The 22530-nt window shown below is 40.3% G+C and overlaps 1 protein-coding gene and 1 long non-coding RNA gene across 2 annotated transcripts in view; one reads left to right on the top strand and one right to left on the bottom strand.

The window, feature by feature from the left end:
* The window catches only part of sema3b (sema domain, immunoglobulin domain (Ig), short basic domain, secreted, (semaphorin) 3B), a gene marked incomplete in the record, with an annotated part of 76015 nt that overhangs the window by 27281 nt on the left and 26204 nt on the right, over positions 1–22530 (top strand). The window contains 2 exon segments of the mRNA XM_032521043.1: positions 19496–20096; positions 22093–22250. Of these exon segments, the coding sequence (XP_032376934.1) occupies positions 19910–20096; positions 22093–22250 (345 nt within the window).
* LOC116692605 (uncharacterized) overlaps positions 13180–22530 on the bottom strand; it is a 17732-nt gene continuing 8381 nt past the window's right edge. The window contains exon 3 of the long non-coding RNA XR_004332736.1: positions 13180–13191. This is a non-coding gene — a long non-coding RNA (uncharacterized LOC116692605). The remainder of the gene's footprint in view (positions 13192–22530) is intronic.

Here is a 22530-nt window from a genome sequence, read left to right as displayed (position 1 = left end):
AGGTTGTTTGGTGTTATTATGTTCTTAATATGATATATTTCCTTGGTTATGGGCTGACAATGAGGGATTTAACTTATGCAAAGCTATTAGTTATGAAGAGAAAAGCAGTTTGATTTGATAACAACCATAAGGACTTGATTGGTTAGATTCTTTTGGTTTCCTACTTTTGCAACATGATGTCACCAGTAAAGGTTTTACAGTTTCTCACAAATTAAACACGTCTGTTTCATGGGATCTCACCAAACAACAATCCTGACAGCTTTGGGCTTTCTTTTCAGTATGCTTAGACTGTTTTTTACAGTGATAAAAATACTGTTGATCACTCAAACTGAGATTTGGGCAATCAAATACAAGTGGTATGTAGTAAGATGTCTCTGTATGTGATTTTGTAGCTGACATAAATGTGGTCTAGAACCTTGATGTTCTTTATTGCTCTTATATAGATAGACATCTGTAATTTAAATGTCTCTTTCTAATTTTTCCTCTAACCTTTGTCTTTCAATCATCCTTCCTTCTGTACCTTTCACCCTTCCTCCCTCTCTCCAGCTTTTCATGCTGCTCAGCGTTTGAACAGCTTTGTTTTTTCCCCTTGACACGTTGGCTCCAAGAAGAGGGGAGGAGTGAAAGGAGGAAAGGAAAGTAGGGGTGGAAGGAGAATAAGAGCTGAGCCAAAACAGACGGAAATGACAGTTTGTTTTGGTCAGGACAGCCTATTACTTTGAACACTCTAATCTTCCTCCACTTGGCCGACTACCTGTAACCTCAAACAGGATGGATAGAGGGAGCATGGAGACAGAAGCTGTGGTGTAGAAAGATTTCATTATATTTGTGGACTAACTGTATATATATTTGACCCAATTTAGCACCATAAATAGAATAAACTACCAGGTTCTGCTTGAAATAGGCACAGCACAATATTTCCATACATTTAAGTCTTAAAATAGATGGCCCAAACCTAACAATAAAGCAGCATTTATAGCTTAAAACACAGCAAATGTTTGATTTTTATATAATCAGGGGATGACAAAGATTACAGACTAACGCAGATGCACCAATGCATATTTCAACTTTTTAGAGAATCTCCAGATTGCTGTGTAATGCTTTAATAATGTGTCCTGTCTGCCAGCTGTGACTGGAAATCTTGAGTTAATGTGCTTGTCTAAAGCCGAACAGATTTTTCTATCTTTAACCAAGGCTGGCATCAGATGAAAAAAAGTCTTTGCATATTATGTCAAAAAAATATATCCCAGATTTGGTTTTAATGCACTTGGACAACATTTTATAGTGCATCTACGTGTGCTCCATCTTTGTGATTTTGAGGGTATGTTAATGACAGCTATTGCCTCTATGATAAAGGGTGCGTGTGTTGAGAAACGGAATGTAAACGTTAAGTATTCAGAATACAAATTATAAGTAACTGTAAACCGTTACAGTTACAATTTAAATAGTTGGTGTTTAGAATACAGTTACTGTGTTGAATTTAATGGATTCAATGATAATACTTCTCTGTTTCACGATTTTATTCCTAAATCTAAATAGATTAAGGCAGCTCCGTGCGTTTCCCAGAAGCCTCAATATGAAAACAAAAAAATTTGCTTTTTGCGTGATCACTGATAGAGGCAGAGATGGAGCCGCAACCAGCACAACAGAGCCTAGGCAGGAAAGCGTTTCTGTCTTGGAAATTCAAATGGCATTTCACATTAAAGAAAGAACAAAGGTGGTTGTCTGCTGTAGTTTTACTGGTCATCGTGGTATTTTTTATCAAGTAGCCACCTGCTTAGTTGACGTGCAACTTTACATTCAACTAGCCCCAGAGCCGTTGAAAGACTGACTAGCCCAGGCTAACGTTGTTGTAGCAAGACTACGGTTAGATTTTTGTAGTAGGCTATGCAGTTCGAGACTACAAATACAAACATCTAACTGCTTGTTTATGTACACATTCAACCAGTTGGAATCAGAAGAACACACCAGAATAGGCGTGTTTAGTAAGCAGTTCCTGCATTCCTACACTATAAAATGCAATTCAATGAGGAAGTAATCCAAATATTCAGAATACGTTACTCAGATTGAGTTACGTAACAGAATACGTTACAAATTACATTTTTGGGCATGTATTCCATATTCTGTAACAAAATACATTTTGAAAGTATGCTTCCCAACACTGCGTCTACATGCATGTGTGTGAAACTGGCTGACAGACTTCTTTTTGCCCTGCTTTGTGTTTGGAATGAATGTGGATTTAAAGGTCAGGTTGGGTAAAGCACCTGCATAGTTGTACTGTAGATGGATCTGAGCTGGATGAAGCCAGAGACAGTCCATGGGTCATGAAGGTAGCACATGTCTATCTGCAGCACTCCCCAGGACAATAGCAAAGTTAGCAGTGACAAGAGCTGCAGTCCAGAAGGATGCAACGATTTTAAATTGGAACAAGCAGGGACAAAGGTTTGCAAAAAAGTTAAAGAAAAGTTAAAAAGATGGTAAAGGTAGTATGTGGTCTTTTTTTTTTTTATCCTGTTCTCTCCTGCCTTTGTCTCATCATCTAATCAAGTTTTCATGTTTATGAGATTTCCTGTTGCACTCATTTATCATCCTTCCTGTTCTTTGCCTCCAGTTTTGGCTATAAAAACAACAACAGATGCCTTATAGGTGGCCTCAGTGGGAAATTAAATTTTTTCCCTGGCAGTGTCTTTAAATTAGAGATGCATAAGGAGATAAACCCCCAAATGTAGTGGTCTTACAACAACTGTTATTCATCCATAAAAGCATCTCACTTTCCACTTGCCCATCCCCTTTTTATGCCCCCCCCCAATGGTTTTCAATTACTAGTTCATGGTGGGGATTTCTGGTGTGCCAGACACAGACGGCGCTCAGTGCACCTGAGACATATTCCCGTTCCCGTGCATGAGAGAGAGTTAAAGGTTTGTGTGCGAGCAGCTGTTTTGACAGCCTAAATTTAAACGTGAAATTGCAATAATGGCAAAGCTGAAAGTACTTTACTGACTTGTGTAATTTGCTGTAACAGTTATGATCACAGGCTGTGTGTTTGATTGATGTGTGTGTGAGTCTGTGTGCATGTGTGTGTGTTGTTGCTCTGCTTGTCTGGCAGAGAGACGTGAGTGGCTGCATTTTTTGCATTCCTCACTTTGTGAAAGTGATTAGTAAAGGTTGACATGGTCAGTGAATGTTTACTTACAGGTTTATGCTGATAGCGTGTTGTGTTTAAGGAATCAAAATAGGTAGTAGCATCTCTTCTTACCAGTGTAAGTGATACATTTCTGATGCTTTGTTTTGACATGTTTTGAAACTGAAAGAACTTCAAATTGAAACATGTCATTGTGAAACCCAAAGAAGTCTGTTTTTCAAGCCTGATCCCAATATTTTTTGTGTCCAAATGAAACATTTATAAACAATGTACAATATACCGGCTGCAGATGTAGTGATTGGAGATTAACATTATAGAGGAATTTATTAAATGCAGGTCATATAAAGATAAAGCTCCAGCGGGAGATGAGAGCCCCACATCCGCTATCCATGACCAGAGCTTGCTTTTCTGATGTTGTGCCTGCCTTGACTGTTAAAGAAAGTGTTTAGATAATTAAAAGGTATTTATTCATAAGCGGGCTGGCTGCTTAGTTGGCTAACACTAGTGCAAATTTTAACATACAAGTTCAGAATTTTTGTTCTGTGTGTCAGAACCACTAATCTTCTCATGAAATCTTCCCATTGCTTAGCTTGCCTTAGATTTTGCCTAGGGTGTGAATGTGCACGGTCCCGCACTAATACCTGCACAACTAATATCTCAATATGCACGCGTGTGTGTTAATAATCCATGATAGTGCTGAGAGCAGCCTGTCTCTTTGGATCAGTGCCCATCAGGATCAGGAATCATTTCGTTGGCTGTGTGTGTGTGTGTGTGTGTGTGTGTGTGTGTGTGTGTGTGTGTGTGTGTGTGTGTGTGTGTGTGTGTGTGTGTGTGTGTGTGTGTGTGTGTGTGTGCCATTACATACACCCTGTGCGTTTTCTGCCTACTTTTCAGCAAAAAATGACTTCCAAATCCAAGTGTTTCCAAATCCAAATGCATGTTTGGATTTTTAGATTTAGTCTTTAAAAACATAAGAATGAGATAATGTCTGTCAGTTGATTGACCCACTTGAGATTTTTTACTCCACTCTCTCTGTTGTTTCCAGTGCACCGTCACTCTCATTTAAGGAAAATGTGGAGTCATGTGGGGGAACATAGACATTGTAGCAGGGACATTACTCCCAAATGTTAACTTGTTTAATGATGGTGCTGAAACGAGTGTTCACTGACTTTGTCCATAGCATGTATGTATCAAAAGAAGAGGTTATCCAGGTCATATGTTTTTTTTTTACGTTAAATATTGGCTTGACATAGCTATCCTTAGCGGCATTGCTAGCAGCTAATCCAATGTGCATGTAAAAGTTAAGCAGTTGTAGTTGTTTTCAGAGATTGGCTTGTTATGCTTGAAAGTTTTTTAGGTGATGCTACATGTGCAACATGAGTTCAAAATGTTACTACACGTTCAAACCTTCTGCATAAATGAAATGCAGGAACTAATGTGTGTGTGGGCTTTTAAAATCAAAAATAAATGTGAGTGTGCTGTCTGTGTGCGGGCTGAAGTTGAAAGCTTCTGTCTTTTAGTAGGTGATTTCCCTGGATTTTGTCTTTCATCTGTCTTTACTGTGATCTGTCCTGAATTCCCTCAGAAATAGCAGCAGTGTGACAGCCTGGGTTTGATTAAAGTGAAGCAGAATTACAGGGGGCTCGAAACTCCAAATCTTATATTCCATAATACAGTATTTAATCCGTATTTGATAAAAGTAATAATTAAAAGGGAGTGACTGTTTAGTTAGTCTTTGCCAATGAACTTATTTTTTAAAACTGTATACAAATAAAACAAAAAAGGTGAGAAAAAAGTAAAACATTGTATTTCTTAAATTAATTTGTGATGCTGAATTCAGGTTACTATAATTCATACAGTCAAACCTGATTTGTAGACATTTTATTTGGCTTGCATCTAGTAGATTCAGGCCTTCATTATATAGTGATCAGCCAGCTAGATATAATAGTGGTGGGAGTGAGCGGAGCAATGTGCATTCCACCGAGAAACACTGCTTACTGTGTGTGTGTGTGTGTGTATGTGAAAGAAACAATGCCTTGGTAATGCAAGGTGCTGTAATCCACTCAGTGACCTTCAGAACCTGCTCGGAGGTGGGCATGTGTGGGAAAATGTGTCACTAAAGCTTGTGCCTGAAGGTGGTCTTATCCACCCGTTGACCCTCAGAGCCAGATGGTGTGTGACTGCGTGCCTGTGAGAGTGTGTGTCCCACCTCTGAGCCTCCTGGCACCACAGTCAGTCACCCCACCCACCCACCCACCCACACATACTGCCCTCCTGACATGCCAAACCACCAACCCCCTTAATGCTCCATCCTTTCAGTTGGGTGTGATCACATCAAAGTGAAACAGGGGGATTACAGGTTTCTGTGCCTCTAGGGTTCCCAAGCAAGATCTCTCTCTTTCTCTCTTTCTCTCTCTCTCTCACTCTCTCTCACTCTCTCTCACTCTCTCTCTCTCTCTAACTGTAACACTCTCCCTCTCTTTGTCACTGCCACTCTCCACTGGGGCCCCTATAATCCCTGTTGTGTCAGGAGGTCAGGGCACTGTGTCATGGACGACCCGTCAGGACACATAGAACAGCCGGATATGGATAGCTATCTGAGCTTGAATCAAGACTAGACTTTGCCCTTTCTCTCTGTCTTTTTAATTTTTTCCTTCCTTCTTTAATTATTTGTTTGGTTCAGCGCTTTTCTTTCTTTTTGGACTTTCTCTCTTTATATTTTGTTTTATTTCTGGCCATGCAGACACAGCATCCATTAATTGGTGACAACCAAACGCTGCTTTACCATGACGCCCCAAATAACATCAAAACGTATTTTTGTACCCCATTCAAACTCAACTTCGGAACCACTACTGTGAATGCTATTAATACACAAATTCAATTCACAAATGGGTGCACACTCCCACACACACACACACACACACACACACACACACACACACACACACACACACACACTCACACACACAGATGAGATTAGCATGTGGTTATAGCTGGCAGCATAGGTTGCATAGTTGCAAAAATGGTAATGATCCACTTAGCACTGCTATTTGTTTCATTGCAGGTCAGCGTGTAAAACCCACAGCCCCCTTAAATCACACATGGAAAGAGAAAAGTTATTGGTTGTCTCAGTTGTATTTCATGCTGCTCATTTTACAGGCCCTGAATATAGGCCAGGATATTTCTACATCTGTTCAGCAAATGTCTAAAATGCAACACTTGTAATGTTGGCAGTGGTCATGTTATGCTAACGTCACACTGATTATACTGCTATAGTTGGCCTACTGTAAATACATGCCATTTGAGTCCATTGTTTCTCCCTTGCTTTTGACTTCTTCCTGACTGTGCAACTGTCCTGCAGGATTCCTTATCGAGGTGGAGCAATAATGCCACGTGTCCCTTAGATATCAGTTATCCAGCTAAATCAAAAGAGATGTGAGCTGAGAGGAGAGCATACAATTTACAGCATGTCTAACTGAAGTAATCATTACTTAATAGGACTGAAGCATGGCTGCATGTCTCTAACAAAGTCAGTTTGGCCTCGACAGAGGGCATGACCAAAAGGATGCAGTGAATGGCATCAGTGCAGTTTGTTGCCGCCTGAATGGGTTCCTCTACAACATCCTCATCCATAAAAAGCATAATTAAACTCTTCAAAACCCATGTTCAAACTCCTATCTCAAAAGTCATTGCACACTGGCATGTTGACTGTAATAAGCTAAGGGCAGAACATGGGATGACAAAATACTGAACTCTCTGTAGCCCATCTTCAGCCTACTCGTCTTCCATATAATGCCAGCCACACATCCGCTAGCCATGTCCTTCACAGGAGGCAGCCCCCAAAATTTAACACAGTAACAATGTACACTCCTACGCAAGAGAGAGTGAAGAACACAGGATGGAGGCTGGTGAACTCCACAGCCACATACCAGAATACATCTTGAGATGTTAAAATGACCATTTCATGCCAAAATTTTGCTCAGAGATTCTCTTCCAACAATAACACTCTGCTTTCACAGCACTGTTAATAGGTGGAGTTTTTAAAGTCAATGTAGCTGCATTAACTTCAATGAAGCATTACCTCCTAACACTGAGCCACTTTTATTTAAAAAAAAAACAAAAACAAAAAAGATTTATTGCTACATTAATATTAGTATGATAGGCCCTCACAATATAAATACCTAATTCTAAATACATATACATATACCTAATCTGGGTGTGGACCTTAGTGTAAAAAGAAAGCTTTTAGTCTGACAGCACCAGAAGTAGAAGGGAGCAGAGCTTCCTGTCAGCTGCAGTGTGCAGCTACGCTCAGGTTAGTGTTACTGTAGCTGCTAAGCATGTTATAATTATAATGTATATCCTCTAGAATATGTAAGCATGTTTATCCAATAAAATAAACAGTAGGGTTTTGCAGGACTGATGTAATCCAGCATGATAATGTGCGTCATAACGTGGTGCATTTTACGTTTTGAGCGTTAACACGTGGTTAAGTTAATCATCTTACAAGACTAACAGTCTTTGGTTCTGTTTACATCATATTGGGAAGGAAAATTTGCACTGAGTTTGGCTGTTGTCTAGAATTGGATCTTTTTTTTTAGATTAGTTGATTTTCTCAATTCATTAAATTAACATTTATTCAGTTCTAAGTTGTGAAGTCTAGAGTACTTAGCATTTTGGGATTTGTTGTGTATCTCTCTAGAAATAATAGAATAGATGCCTTTTATGGACCAGTTCAGGTATAAAAAAGAAAAATATCTACTCAAGAGAAACTTAACAACTTCTTCATTCTGGAAATAATTGCATAAATATTATTGCTTAAATGAGTACAGTAATTAGTGTGAGCACTCCTGCTCGTCTGATTACACAACGTAAAATGTGTCGGAAAACACAGCAGTGAGCTATGATCATAGGAAATCAACCCAACACAATGTTTTTAAAGGTCCCATGGCGTGAAAATTTCACTTTAAGAGTTTTTTTTTTAACGTTACTATGAGTTCCCCAGCCTGCCTATGGTCCCCCTGTGGCTAGAAATGGCAATAAGCATAAACCGAGCCCTAGGTAACCGGCTCTGCCTTTGAGAAAATGAAAGCCCAGATAGGTAAATCTGGAATATTTCCCTTATGAGGTCTTAAGGGGCAAGGTTACCTTCCCTTACTCTGCTTTGCACCCATCCATGAGAAAGAGAGAGACATCACGGCTTACAAACAACGAAAGCATGTCAGTTGATCAATTTTGACAATATATAATATAATACAACAATATAAAATATATAATATGTTGAATCATCTGTACAACATTACTTTAGTTATAATACAAGCCTTCTGTAGTAAACATTGTGAAGATGAAAATATAGCAAGATAAATATCCTCTTTTATCTTTTGTTATCTGTTTTATATATTTTTTTGGAATACCTTAATTGAATAATAAACAGACCATAAAACCACAAATTCAGATTAGATTGGATTATATAGACTTTATTAATCCTAAATTGGGAAGTTCCATTGCTACAGTAGGAAAATATTAGTCACACAGCACACATTCAGATTATACAAGAAATAATAAATAGGATAGAATACAAGAACCACTATTCAAAAAATAAAGATTAAAAAATACAAAAAGAATGTACATATCTACATAAAAGGCGGGAACAAAAATGTACAACTACTTATAAAGAAATAAGTAAAACCTATATTTGTGCAAGTTGCACTTAGTGCAGAATTTGTTATGTAAATGAGTCTTATCTAACACTCAGTGATGAAGTGAAAAGTTTTATTGTCTGTAGTAGTTTGAGTAGGAATGATTTCTTGTAGCGTTCACTGTGACACCGAAGCTGTTGGAGCCTCTTGAAGGAGGTGCTCCGCTGTAGGAACAGTGTAGGGGGGAGAGGGTGGTGGGGGTTATCAATGATAGATCCAGCACAGCTTCAAATGGCTCCTGTTTGCAGCCAATAACGGAGTCAGCCGTCCTGATCAGTTTGTTCAGTCTGTTTGCGTTGCTGGCTCCGACTCTGTTTCCTCAGCAGATGACAGAGAACAGAAAACTGGCCACAACAGACCCCCCCCCCCCCCCCCCATATCTAATGATACAGTAATTTCCATTACATAATTGAATACATTTGCATGCAGAAAAATTTACCAGAATGCAAGAAATTAAGTGTTTATTTATGCTCAAAAGTGTACAGCTCAACAATGTGTCCCTCCCCAATGTTGAAACAAAACCTACACCTTTGACATAGGGAGACACAAAATGTTTCAGACACCAGCGTAATTGTGGTCCCACCGCAATCTAAAGATCATTTTGGTTCACTGACTTAATCAAAAGCAATAAAAAAACAAACAAAGATTCACTAAGACACTATACTGAAACGGAGTCCTCATCTGCTGCAAAAGAACAAAAGCTTTAACTGAGACAAAAGCCTTTGTCAGGATCACAGCACTCACTCTGCAGTCTGTAGAGACATCAGATTGGTTTATGACAGACAGGTCAGCAGGGGGCTGGCAGTGGGCTGAAAAAAATACTGCACAAGCATAGACACACACACACACACACACACACTGAGAAACTAACACACATACACCAACAGCTTCAATTGTACACATGCCCATGTGCATTAAAGTGTTTAAAGCACTAAAGGCAAGTGTGCATTGTGTGTAGAAATGCAAACAATCGTGGAGACAACACACACACACACACACACACACACACACACACACACACACACACTGCAATGAACCCCCTAATGTGAGACCCATGACATGACCTCTGAATGAGGACCCTACCCTTATGAGAGTGGTTTGTGTGTGTGTGTGTGTGTGTGTGTGTCTGTGTGTGTCTGTGTGTGTGTCTGTGTGTTGTCTCCAGGGTTGCCAGGCATAGCACCGCAGCTGCCCCTGGAATGAAGTGGGCAAGTTGGGAAAAAATGGACACACAACATTTTAATGATGCATGATCATGTGAGTGTAAAGTTGGGCAACAGTACAACCATACAGGTAATTTTGTCTATCCACTGATGTTACACTCCACCCAGTCCTAGTGTTAGAAACATACTGATCATATCAGTGGACAGTGGATTATGCTGCATGAGTTGAATGGATGCTTTGATACTTTTTGTCCCTCGTGAAAACTCTTCATCAGAGGAATACATTCTAGCTGACTGTATTGAAGCTAAACACAACAAATGTTATCTGTGAAAACACCTACATGGGTAGGTGTTAGTTATAATCAAAATTGTTTGGCTAAAATATCAGTTTAAGTCCAACCACATGTGAATTCCTAGAGGTAAATGGTTCAGCTATACTTTATGATCATCCCCCTAGCACTAATGGCTCAAACTCTGGTATTACATGTAAGAAGTGCTTGTCATACATTCATATGTTTAGAGGCTGGCTGCCATGAATAGCTGACGTACATTTCAACTTTGATATGTGCAGAGGATGATGTAAACCCTCATATTTTATAAATGTGTGCCAATTACCCTCCTACTGTATTTACAGTAGCTTATATCAGCCACACCAGGACAATGTCCTTCTTGTGTCTGTGTATCTTTCTCTTTGTTTGTGTTTGCAGTGATTTTGTTATTGAACTGTTGTTATGGAAACACATCAATATACTGTGTAGGCTATGTCAACGCTATTTGGAATTCTTTTGAGGCAACTCATGTGTCAAAGTAAGGTTCAAGTCAAGTCACAGCCCAATCTCAAGCCTAATACTGGGCCTCTACGCACTGTGCAGGTATAATGCCTCGTGAATGATAGCATGATGATGTATATTTAAAAAATGCAAACCGATACACTACATTCAGTCAAGTGTCCATCAAAAAGTACAGCCCGAATTCTAACTACATTTCTAGAAAATTGGCCACGACATTTTTGCCAAACAATTTTGATTATAACAAACACCTACCCTTGTAGACCTACAGACCACTCTCACCAGGGTAGGGTCCTCATACAGAGGACCCTACTCAGGCTCAGCATGAGGTTGTTAGTTGATTGGTCATTTTATAGTCCGGAGCCCTATTGCAGAAGAAGAGGGCACAACAAGAGATCGAAATTTTTGCAATACACAACAAGTGCAAAAACTATTTGGGAAAACTCAAACTGTCTTTTATTTATTTTTAAACTTTTTTGTGCAAATCAAATATGTGCGTTGCAGCAATCGCATTATGAGCAATTAGTTCTACATTTCTTACACATGATTTGGGACTTTGGTTGATAACGCTCTCAATTGTAAAAAGGGTAATTGAAACCGAGCATTTTAGATTGACAATGAATTTACATTTTCTCTTACAAATAACTTTCAGCCCTCAATCACACAGCAAAAAGAGGCCTTTAAGACTTACCTGAGTCCAAGTCACAGTTCTGTGTAGTGGACTGAGTTTATCAAAGTCACTGAACTCCCACTGATGGACTGTAAAGAAGAAAAAAGTTTTATGCAAATATACAGTAGCACACACACATTGAGAACAACACAGTGCATGTCCCTCCCATTTCCACTCCCCTCTGCTCACCTCCCACCGTCCCCTCCTCTCTTCAACCCCTCCCTCCCTTCTCCCTCCCTCCCTTCCCTCTCTCTTTTTCTCTCTCTCTTCCCTCTTGAATTAAGTCCATTATTCCTGCCTGCTCTCCCTCACAGCACTTCTTCTCCGCTGAGCTCCTGTGAAAATTGTGTGTGTGTGTGAGTGTGTGAACTCCTTGCGTGTGTGTTAAGAAGAGTTTTATGTGTGTGCATAGGGGTTGTGTGTTTTTCTAAGTGGAGCTGGAGTGCAGCCGTTCATCAGTGGAGCTGACTGCAGACAGGGGAATACTCAGATCTCACTGTGCTGCTTTTTAACTCACACACCGGCTGCTTTTTGGACTTTCTTTCAAGACTCACTGGACTTTTCGCACCAAAGTGGGACTTTGCTGTTGCTCTCCTTCTGCTATCCAGGCACCATTCCTGTCACTGGAATTACAGATTTTTTTTTACCCCCATTGCTTTCTAAAAATAATTTTCTACCTGCAGCACTTTTTATACATCCTCCAAATTTCTGGACTCTCAAATTTTAAGATTCACCACCACTTTTCCGTGCATCCTCGTTAAATTCAGACATGCTCAAGCCTCCAAATGGGTGCTTTCCAAGCTCATAACAAGGCTGAGTGAGGTGTGTGTATACAGCACTCTCTATGCTGTGAGTATATAATCAAGATGGTTTGTCTCATTTGGGTATATTAGTTTTCTTTTTTATTGGAATGGACAGACTTTGAGAGGTTAAATGGGAACAAGCTGTACAGTAACTATGGAAACGGTCAGTGCTATCAGAGGCATATCGGGCTCAGGTGGACGCTGATCCCAACTTGGAATGTTCTGAACTCTTCTGGAATTTGGTTCCCCTGGAAACGGATGGAAGGTGAGTTAATTTTGACTGTGGTCCAGTCAGGAGCATTTGGGCTCACTACTTACAACCCTGACATGTTTTCATCATCATTTCAAGTTTTAATTAACATGATGAAGTGGCACAAAAAACGTTTTAGGGTTTTCTACAATACTATATTACACTTAAAATAAATACCTGTAAATATGTGTACTCTAAAAGCATTTAATGACAAACTAACTTCAGTACTGAACTGACAGGAGATCATGATGAAATAACTACTGTTGAGCATGCTGTTCTTGTGACCTGATCTTGTGCAGCAGTGCCTGATCCTGAGCCATTACAAACTCAAATATCTTTTTACAAGTCACGCTGATGACATGTGGGCTTCTTCTTCGGAGAATTGGGTTCAAATCTGTTTCATTTAGGAGAGCAGAGTGAGTTGTCTTCCTTCATAGAGCTGTTTGGAGCAGATCCAGTCAGGAGACCAGAGGCAGCTCTGCAAGGTCCTCAGTCACTGCTGCTCCTGGTTTTAACACGGCCAAATGGCCGGCGACCAGCTGCCCGCAGTCTGCCCTCGCCTTAGCGGCTCCTTCATTGTCTCTTCTTTTTTCTTGAGCTTGTTACACCAGACGCAAGGTTCACAGTTTTTCTTTCAGTTGCTTAAGCACTATTTTGAATACATAAACATAAAATTCTCAAAACACTACACACAATTAGAACAACCACGCACACAATTAGCATAACACCTCAGACCCTTTGCAAAATGAAATTATACACTAATTTATAAAAAACACATTTTGTTTCCATATGAAACCCACACGTTTCATATGACTTAAGTCAGTTTATTCTAGTTACACACTTGTGTTGCTAACCTAAAACACTTTTTCAATTCTACTTTTCTGTGATAAGAGTACTGTAAATTAAGTACACAACGAAAGAGCAAATATAAAATAAGTTCACTAAACACAACACAAGACCAATGCTGCCACCTGATTAACACACGATTTTTTTCTCTCCATATACCCAAATCAGGGCCAACGTTTTGCTCCTTGAGGCTAAGGTTTTGATAATTTTGTCATACTTTTGATTTCAGTGTGTAAAAATCAGCAAAAACTGTAAGCCTTCTTGTGACCATGTAGCAAGAAAGCTCTCCAACCACATTTTTTGTATATCTCTTCCTTGTTATGTATCAGGCTGTGCAGGCTGAACTGATAACATATTGGAAATATATCAATAATCTTGAATAACACAGCTCAGGTTTGGCAGGGTGAACAACCTTTGAATTTTGGACACTTTGAATTTTAGAGCCAACTAAACCCGGTTTTCCATTCAAACTCTGACAAGTAAGAATAATTTAACGAAACTGAACAAATTTTAGCCATGGGTTCGCAGGCTGGGAAACTTTCCATTAATGATGCTGGGCCAGATGGCTCGATACCAATGACCAGCAAATCGCTGTAACCTCCCCGGCTCCTTCATTCTCTCTGTGTAATTCAGAACAATTAAGCTCTTGAGCCCCGGATCAACTTGCTTTCTCTCTCTCACTTTGTTTTTTCAGCTTAAAGCCCATAAAGACTTGTAGTCACTTTTGGCTTATAGTTGGTTCACTTTGTCGTGTGTGTGCGTGTGTGTGTGTGTGTGTGTGTGCGTGTGTGTGTGTGTGTGTGTGTGTGTGTGTGTGTGTGTGTGTGTGTGTGTCAGCTTACTCTGGAAACAAGACCGTAAGTCTAAGCCACACGACTCTTTTCGGAAATGTTCTGTATGTAACTGTAATAACTGTAAAGACTTGCACCAAGTTTCATTTTCCCTCATAGCTCTGGCTTTCAACATGGATAACATTTATGGATCACTTACAACACAATTACAACACAGAACAGTCAACTTTTTCTTTTTTTTCCTTGTTTCAAGAGAAATGAGACACTGCTCAGCTCTCCATTCTGCAAAAGCAAAATGATCTCATTGCTCAGACCAATAACGTCACAGCTGTAGTCATTGTAAAAGTCCTACTTTTTACACACTTGCTCCATTCTGGATCTGATCCCTCCAGAAATTGTTTGTGCAAGTCTGCAGCGTGTTGACGCGCAGCCACGTCACCCTGCATCACCTGCTCTTTCTCTCTTGCTTCTCTCTGCACATTTAAGGCTTTCGGCTTGTCATGTGTGTTTTTTTCTGGGAATAAAGTAATCAGACCCGCAAGCCGAGCAGATTTGTATCTGAGCTGAATCAAAACACCACAGTGCTTTAAATGTCACGACTGCAGAGGTAGGAAAGAGCTTTCCAACTTTAACCCTGCTGCACTTCTATATACTTTTAATGTAGACCATCACAATTACATGCTGAACACCAACCCTTTCTTTTATATTATTATTAACTTGGCTTTATTACAAAAGCCAAGTCATAACAGTAAGATAAATTAAAAATTGTCCCCAGATGAGAGTCTGGACAATGTGATGAATACATAGCGTGAATGCACACACCATTACTCCTCTGTGTTGTGATATGCTGTAAATAAGAACTTTTCAATGATACACATATCAGACTCATGGCAAATTAATGAACTTGATTCAAATAGCAGTGGTAGAACATAAACAACTTAGTAAAACGTGCATGCAATCCCAATGCATTTTAGATGTGTTTCATTAGCACAAAAGGACTCAACTTCGATAAAACTCTCATAATTTCACTCTTTGTAATATGGAGACTGGTATAAAAAACAAACACTTTTCCCCATTTACTGTACAGGAATGTTATCACTTTCTGTGTAGTAGTTGAATGAACCCACCCTGACCAGCTCCCCTCTGACTTACGCTTTGCATCCATCCTGCCTTTTCACTCCTCTCCCCTTGGCTCCTCTTCCTCACTTTCCCTTCCTCTGTTCTCCTTTTCTCTCATCGTACCTCAACTCACTTCTGTTTTAAAAGCTCCGTTATTAGCATGTAAAATACTACATTTCATCTTTTCACATGGATTGTTCATTGCAAAAGTTTTTTGTCTCTTTGTTTTACACAGATACTGTGTGTGTCCTTGCATTCCAAATTCTCTATAATTTGCTTAATCTTCAAGCTTCTGAACCTCGTACCAGACAGTAACCTGGAGTTTTAGTCATTTTGCTCTGAAAAGCTGAGAGCTTTCCCTCCTCCTCACCCTCTCCACCTCATTCTTCCTCTTCTACCCTCGATCCATTTCTCCTTCCTTTCATTTCTACGTCGCAGGGAGGCTTAGACGTGTTGGTCACAGGCCAGGGAAACTCTTTTCTCCCTGTAGGCGAAACAATAGGCTCCTTTCTCTTCGTCACCTCTCGCCTCCCTCATTTTCTCCTCCATCCCTCCCTCCTTCTATCATATTCTTTTTTTCCGTGGGACAGGGTTGAAGTGGTGTAAAGTTTTTTTGTGGTCTGTCCCTTGTCCTTACTGTCTTAACCTCTTGCCGTCCCCTTCTCTTACTACCCCTCTATCATCTCTCTTTCCCTGTTTTCCATTTTTCTCTCTGCTCTCCCTTCCTCTACAGAACTTCCTTTTCAGATTCCTAATAATGTTCCTTTCCTTACTGCTCCATCTATAGTTTGTCATCCAAGTTTTTCTCCATCTCACACTTTTCTGTCTCCATCTCTTCCTTTCCACCTTTTTTCTCCCCATTGCCTCGTTATTTCTCTGCCTTTGCCTCTTCTCCTTTTGTTTGTTTCCTGTTGTATCCCATCGCCACCCTTATACCCACTCCCCCTTTCTCTCTCTCTCTCCCTATCTCCTTTTATCTTCTTTGCTTCCTTTGCTCCCAAGTTCCCTTCATGGTGCATCCTTTCTATCGTACTCTCTTCCTATAGCTTTACTCTTTATGGTTTTCTCATCCACATCTTTTCTCTCCTTGTCTACTTTTGCATCTCCCTCTGTTGGTTCCTCTCTATTAGACCCTCAGTGTCTTTTACTTTTGCCATCTCCTCTTCTTGAACCTGTGGTAGTGGACGGCTACAGGTTAAACTGCTGATATCTATTTATTCATTATTGTACTGTAGAGTTGCACTCTAACCTCACTCGGAAGAGCATGTCTCACCCTGGAGGCTGGCTGCTTTGTCTGCGTGTGTCTATTTAGGCTGGTTTTTGACAGGAGCCCCCCCCCCCCTAAAGAATCTCTCTCTGTCTGTCTTTCTCTTTATTTTTAATCCACTCCCTCTTGGCATGCTGCTGCTCCATGTCTATTGAAGCTGAACTGAATGCAAGTGTCAGCGGCCCCAATGGCTTTTTTTTTATTAAGATGCATTATGGAGCATGCAAGGAGTTTGTGTATTTGTGAGTGTGTGTTTGCAGATTTAAGTGCTGAGAAGCAGAAGTTTGTAAATGAGTATAAATGCCCCTGCACATGTGCATATACACGTGTGTGTGTGTGTGTGTGTGTGTGTGTGTGTGTGTGTTTGTGAGCGTGTGTGCCTGCTCAGGGCTCTGGGATGGGACGAGGATGTGCGAGGAACAATAATGCTCTCTTCAACTCATGATGGCAGATTTGGAAGACACACACACACACACCGACACACACATACACACACAGCTCAGGGAGACTCAGAGGAACAATGGGACCAGCCGTTCCTTTTATAGCGGCCGGCAGGAGTGTAAGGGCTTCACCGCTGCCCCTGTCACTCCTGGGGAATGTGATGTGAGATGTATATGTGTTTCTGTATCGTGGAGCTGCAGCTGAGGAGGGCGCTGACGTCCTTCTTTTTGAAATACTGCAGCGTCTTTGTAGCTCGGCGTAGAACCTTCAGCACACACACACACAAACAGTTTTACAGTCTTTCAATCTGCCACACACGCACGCACGCACAGACGCACACACATAGTTAAGTTTCTGCTTCACACCTGAATTTAGCAGATTAATGCTATTAAAGTTTTTCAGACGATTCACACCTCATTGTGGACTGCAAGTTTGACAGAAGATGGCAGGTTGTGTACGGTTCAAAGTGTGCATCTACTCTTTTGTCCATTCACGTGTGTGTCTGTGTGTGTGAGTTTACATACTGCAGGATATGTGGGAGTTTGTGTTCCTGCTTAGCTCTGTCCTGTTGTGTTGTGGCCTGAGAGCCATGAGCTTATGAGAGTTCTCCTGTCTCCACGCCTCAATAGCTCCATTATTCATCAAACTCTGTGCCAACAGCCTGGACGGGTCTCTGTGTGTGTTTGTGTGTGTATGTGTGTGTGTGTGTAGTTTGTGTGTATATTCTCTTCTTTCTGTATGCACATGTGTGCTTAAATGTGATCACCGCAGCTTTCAGCAATATAGTTGTGCTAGAAATTTAGAAATCAATGTAAGGATGTTCTGTCTTTAAAACAAATGAGGTGAATTTGGGGGGTTTATTGGAAAGCATGCACCATGCTTTACAGATGGTTGAGATGATGATAGTGAGCCAGGCTCAAAATCTCACTTCACCCAGTCATCCTCACTGACAGACAGCAGCACTTGAGGAGTCCATCAAACTTCAACTCTGGTTAAGTCAAAAAATCCTCAATTAATGTAGATGAACCACCACTACATGCACAAAATACATATTTTTATTGTGATAAACAAAGCAAATCTGTGGCATCATAAGGACCCATGTTGTAGTTATTCTTGCAAGACAGGTGTTAATCTACGTTGCTGTCTTGTAGGGGCCTACCACATCGCCAGCTGAATTGAGATAAAAGCAGTTGGGTGTTGGCACACTTGGCTGTGTTCTATCACTAGAAGCTGAAATTCTACTTAGGTCTAGCCCACATATGGCTGCATGATTTGGATAGGTTCAGAGGGTTGGGCCAGTTTCGTCCACATGGGCTTCCTTAAGTATTTTAAAGCTTCTTATTGAATAGAAACTGCCACAAAAAGTAAGATAAAATACATCAATCCAGTCTGAAGAACAGAGATAAAGGTAACTGCATGGAGAGGGAAATGAAGAAAAGATTGAAAGTGAAGAGGGAGAAAAGCAGACTGTCTTCCTGTTACTGACTCTGTGCCAACTGTGAGGTGTAATATAATAAAGGCGACTGTTCCTACTGAAAGGCTTTATTGTTATGGCCAACCACAGGGTCCAAAGTACTGAAAGAGAGGTGTGTGTGTGAGTGTGTGTCTGTCCCGTGCACACTTTTTACCACACAATATTCATATACATGTAGGCTTACAAACCAGTGACCTCATGCCTGTGTATGCTGTGGTATAGAGTTGTGGTTTATAACAACACACTCACAACTGAGGCACAAAGTTATTGGGGATTTTTCCTAAACAAAAACAAATCTGCCACCATATGTATATGTGACGCTAGCTCTCAAATAACTTTATAATTCTTTTTTCTTTTATACTCCCTGACCAAGCACAATTAGCAGCAAGTCCCCAACCACTCCCACAAAACCAAGAAACTGAGAGTAAAGAAACCTTTTTTTAAAAAGATTACAAAAAACAACATTTTAATGCTTGTTTTAACTCGTAATGTCATTTATCTACTATGGTGTAATTCAATATTGACATCAAATCTAATTACAAAAGCAAACAGTTTTTTTGCTTTGTCTTTCTGGACTTACTCACAAGTAACTTTTTGTTGAGCACCGATGCTCTCATCCATTGATACATCCATCTACGTCACTGCTGGCTCATTAGGTCTGAGCAATGAAGAGATCTCATCTGGTGACACTGTCTGCCAGTGTGGAGGCAGTGAGGGGGGGGGGCTTGGCTTGGCAGTGGACATGGCATATCTGTATCGCACTCACACACTCATCATGGTCAGTGTGTGTGTGTGTGTGTTTGGATACTATCCCTGTGAAGAGATTATAGTCTTGTTGCCATAATGGAGGCTGGCAATAACACATCCTGGCAGGGGCATCAATTCAACTCTGAATAAATATACCTCAGACGCCAGATATGTGTGTGTGTGTGTGTGTGTGTGTGTGTGTGCGCGTGCTTGTGCAGGGGCATCCCTGGCACAACGAACTGTGTGTTTGTAGTGTCCATTTCTAAATCCTTTCTCTTTCTGTCTTTATTCTTAGGGCTTCATGTGTGACGTTTTTGTCCCATCTTGGATGTGAGAGGTGAACTTGCTTGACCTTCATGAGAGTAGCTGTGAATCTGCCAACAGAGACTCTTCAGAACCAAGGAGGGTGTTATAAAGATTACAACATATATCAAGAACTGGAAAGGAAGCCTTCAAGAGCGTGAGGCTCTGCCAAAACAAACAGCAAAAAGGAGAATCTGTTTTGGGGTTGCAAAGCTGAGGTGATTCTGAATCCAAGCCCAAACCGGTCCAAAGGCAGGTGGACTGCATCTAATTGACAAAAATTTGGCATTCATGCTAAGTGGAATCTAGGCCGAAATCCAGCTGTAAACCAAAAGAAATTCACTTCAGAGACTCAAACTTTTAAGTTGACTTTTGAAAGGAAGGAGTTTGTTCTAAGCGTTCCAAGATGATGACCATGATGATGATGATGGTGGCCATGACGCTCACCTGTAGCTCTCTGTTCCTGCTGGGACTGGCCGCCGCCGCACATTCTTCCTCCAGCACCATGACTCGCACTTCCTCCACATCTTCATCCTCTTCCTCTTCTTCATCCTCCTCTTCCGCCTCACCACGCATGAAGCTCTCATACAAAGGTAAGAACCAAAACTGTGTTAAGAATGCAAATTTGGTCTTTGAGTCTTTGCCTCTTACACTGCACATACTGCACATTTTGTACACACACACACACACACACACACACAATTTCTATGTTTCACGTGAGATTCTGCCATATCCTTTTCAAAGCAAATAGTCCTGAACAGCAGGCAGCTGTAATTTGTGGTTGCTGTGTTTCGTACACACACACACACACACACACACACACACACACACACACACACACACACACACACACACACACACACACACACACACACCATCATCATCATCTCAAGCATTGTAAGTTAGAAGAAGACTCAATGCCCAACACAACCACATAAACCAGGGATGTGTTCCATCACTGAAAGCAATTACAGCCTGAACTAACTCACCAAGGACGTGAGGTTTGCTGAAGGCCGTCTGCCCAGCTGAGAAATGTCCTCCCTTTAATTTAGGCTGAAGGTAACAAGTAGCACACAGGATAGAAAGACAGCAGCATATTCTAGTTTTATTTTACACATGAAGGACTAAAAGAGATCCTAATGACCGTGTGTTTCACTGAAATGACCTTTGAGTTTTAGTTTTCAGTGTCTGGCTGATTAACAGGTTTGCTGTAATGTCTTTTGTAATAGGCCTTGTAATAAGCAAGAAATAACTCTTTAATGTGGTAATTCAAGTCCAAAAGAAACTATTTTTAACTACACTAGCAGGGCAGCTCAAGGGATGACAATGTAAGTTGGTCAATTGTCTGTCTGGGTTGTTAACATGATTACATGCAAATTCTGGCATTTAATATATCTATTGTCTGTTACTGAACGTTGTAGCCAGTTAATATAATAATATGAATTATTTTAACGTGTATTGGAGAACAGGTGTCATAAAAAGGTGTCATTTTCAGTATGTGTCTTCTTTGGGTTTAATGTTATTGTCATCACAGCATTGTGGAACTAAATAATAACTAATTTGCTGAAAATGGCACGTCAAAATAAAACTAGCAGTGGACCTACAGTCCCCAATGTCGTGCAGGCGGCTGTTTGGTGGCGTCAGAGTCTTAATAAAAGTCATAAATTCTCATTACAACAATGGCAGACTAATAAAGCCATTTTAAAGTCTAAGCAGGGAGGGCCTTGGTCTTGTTTTTTGTTTTGTAGCTCCGGGTTTAAGTGCAGGCAAGCAGGGGAGGATGCAGTCCCCTTATTTCTTCAGCTCCTTTGGCCAAGATCACAGTTTTTTCCACTGTCTTGGGGTAACTATTATAGCTTAAGTTTACAAATACAAGCTACATTTTCCTGGGCAATGTTCCTCTAGAATTTGTTCTTGCCAGTTTTGAAACAGCACGGACACTCAATATTTCCATTAAAACCAATATAGTGTCATTACTGTCAGAGGAGTTTGTCCTGCTTGTTCACAACTCACTGGGCTTAGGACACATCCCAGAAATGTTATTGAAATACTAAAAGTAAATGCTTATCTTCTTTATCAACCGGATGACCCTTTGGCCAACTAACCGATTTAGATCTTAAGACTCTGATGACTTGAGGTTGTTTAAAATTTGATCCTAAAGTCTTTTTTTAGATCATTATTTACAGTGTTACTTCATTCAAGACATGAATGGCCATTGGAAATGTATTTATTGACTGTTGACACGTGTGAGGTTTTGCACGTGTCATTCAACAGGATTCACAACGAAAGGTCAAAAATGTACAAACAGCCTGATCATTACATATTATATTATAAATTATATCATATATATTATCATGTATTATCATTATATCATAAATTGTACAACCCTGTCTGGACTCATCTTGGTTTTAATGGGGGGGTTTCTGGTCTATTCCTGTACATATGGAAGAAGCAGAGGACTATAAACAGTATACATTAACTGGAAGGGGTTGTCTGTTGTAAAAGTATGGGATGCCATCAGTATATCACATACAGAAGATAGATTAGGGGGTGCCGCCCTGTATAATCCAATATCTCTGTGCATTTCAGAGTTGCAGCAGTACCATGGAGTGCGGCGGTTCGAGCTGGAGCGTTCCTGCTGCTTCAGTGCTCTGCTGTTAGATGAAGAAAGAGGCCGCCTCTTCGTCGGAGCCAAGAACTTCCTGCTGTCGCTATCATTAGACAACATCGCCAAGCAGGAACACAAGGTTGGTCAGAACCAAAATCTGTAAAAAAAAATAAAAAATAGATTGCAATTAGTTAGTAGTGAATTTCAGTAGTTAATCACAAGTAATCACATCTTTCATCACATTAAACTTCATCTACTTTGCATTTCATAACTGTTTATAACTATTTTCATAACTGCTGTTTTATTAGAGACTTTATATATCTCTTATCATAAATTGACTTTATTACTTTAGTTGACAAACTAAATAGAGGAGATGAAAGTGGCACGGAATGGAAGTATTTTTGTTTTTTACAATCAGT

The sequence above is a fragment of the Etheostoma spectabile genome, chromosome 7 (genome assembly GCF_008692095.1).
Source record: "Etheostoma spectabile isolate EspeVRDwgs_2016 chromosome 7, UIUC_Espe_1.0, whole genome shotgun sequence".
In the NCBI taxonomy this organism is placed as follows: Eukaryota; Metazoa; Chordata; class Actinopteri; order Perciformes; family Percidae; genus Etheostoma; species Etheostoma spectabile.
Note: the sequence above shows the minus strand (reverse complement) of the source record. Positions and strands in the feature narration are given on the sequence as shown.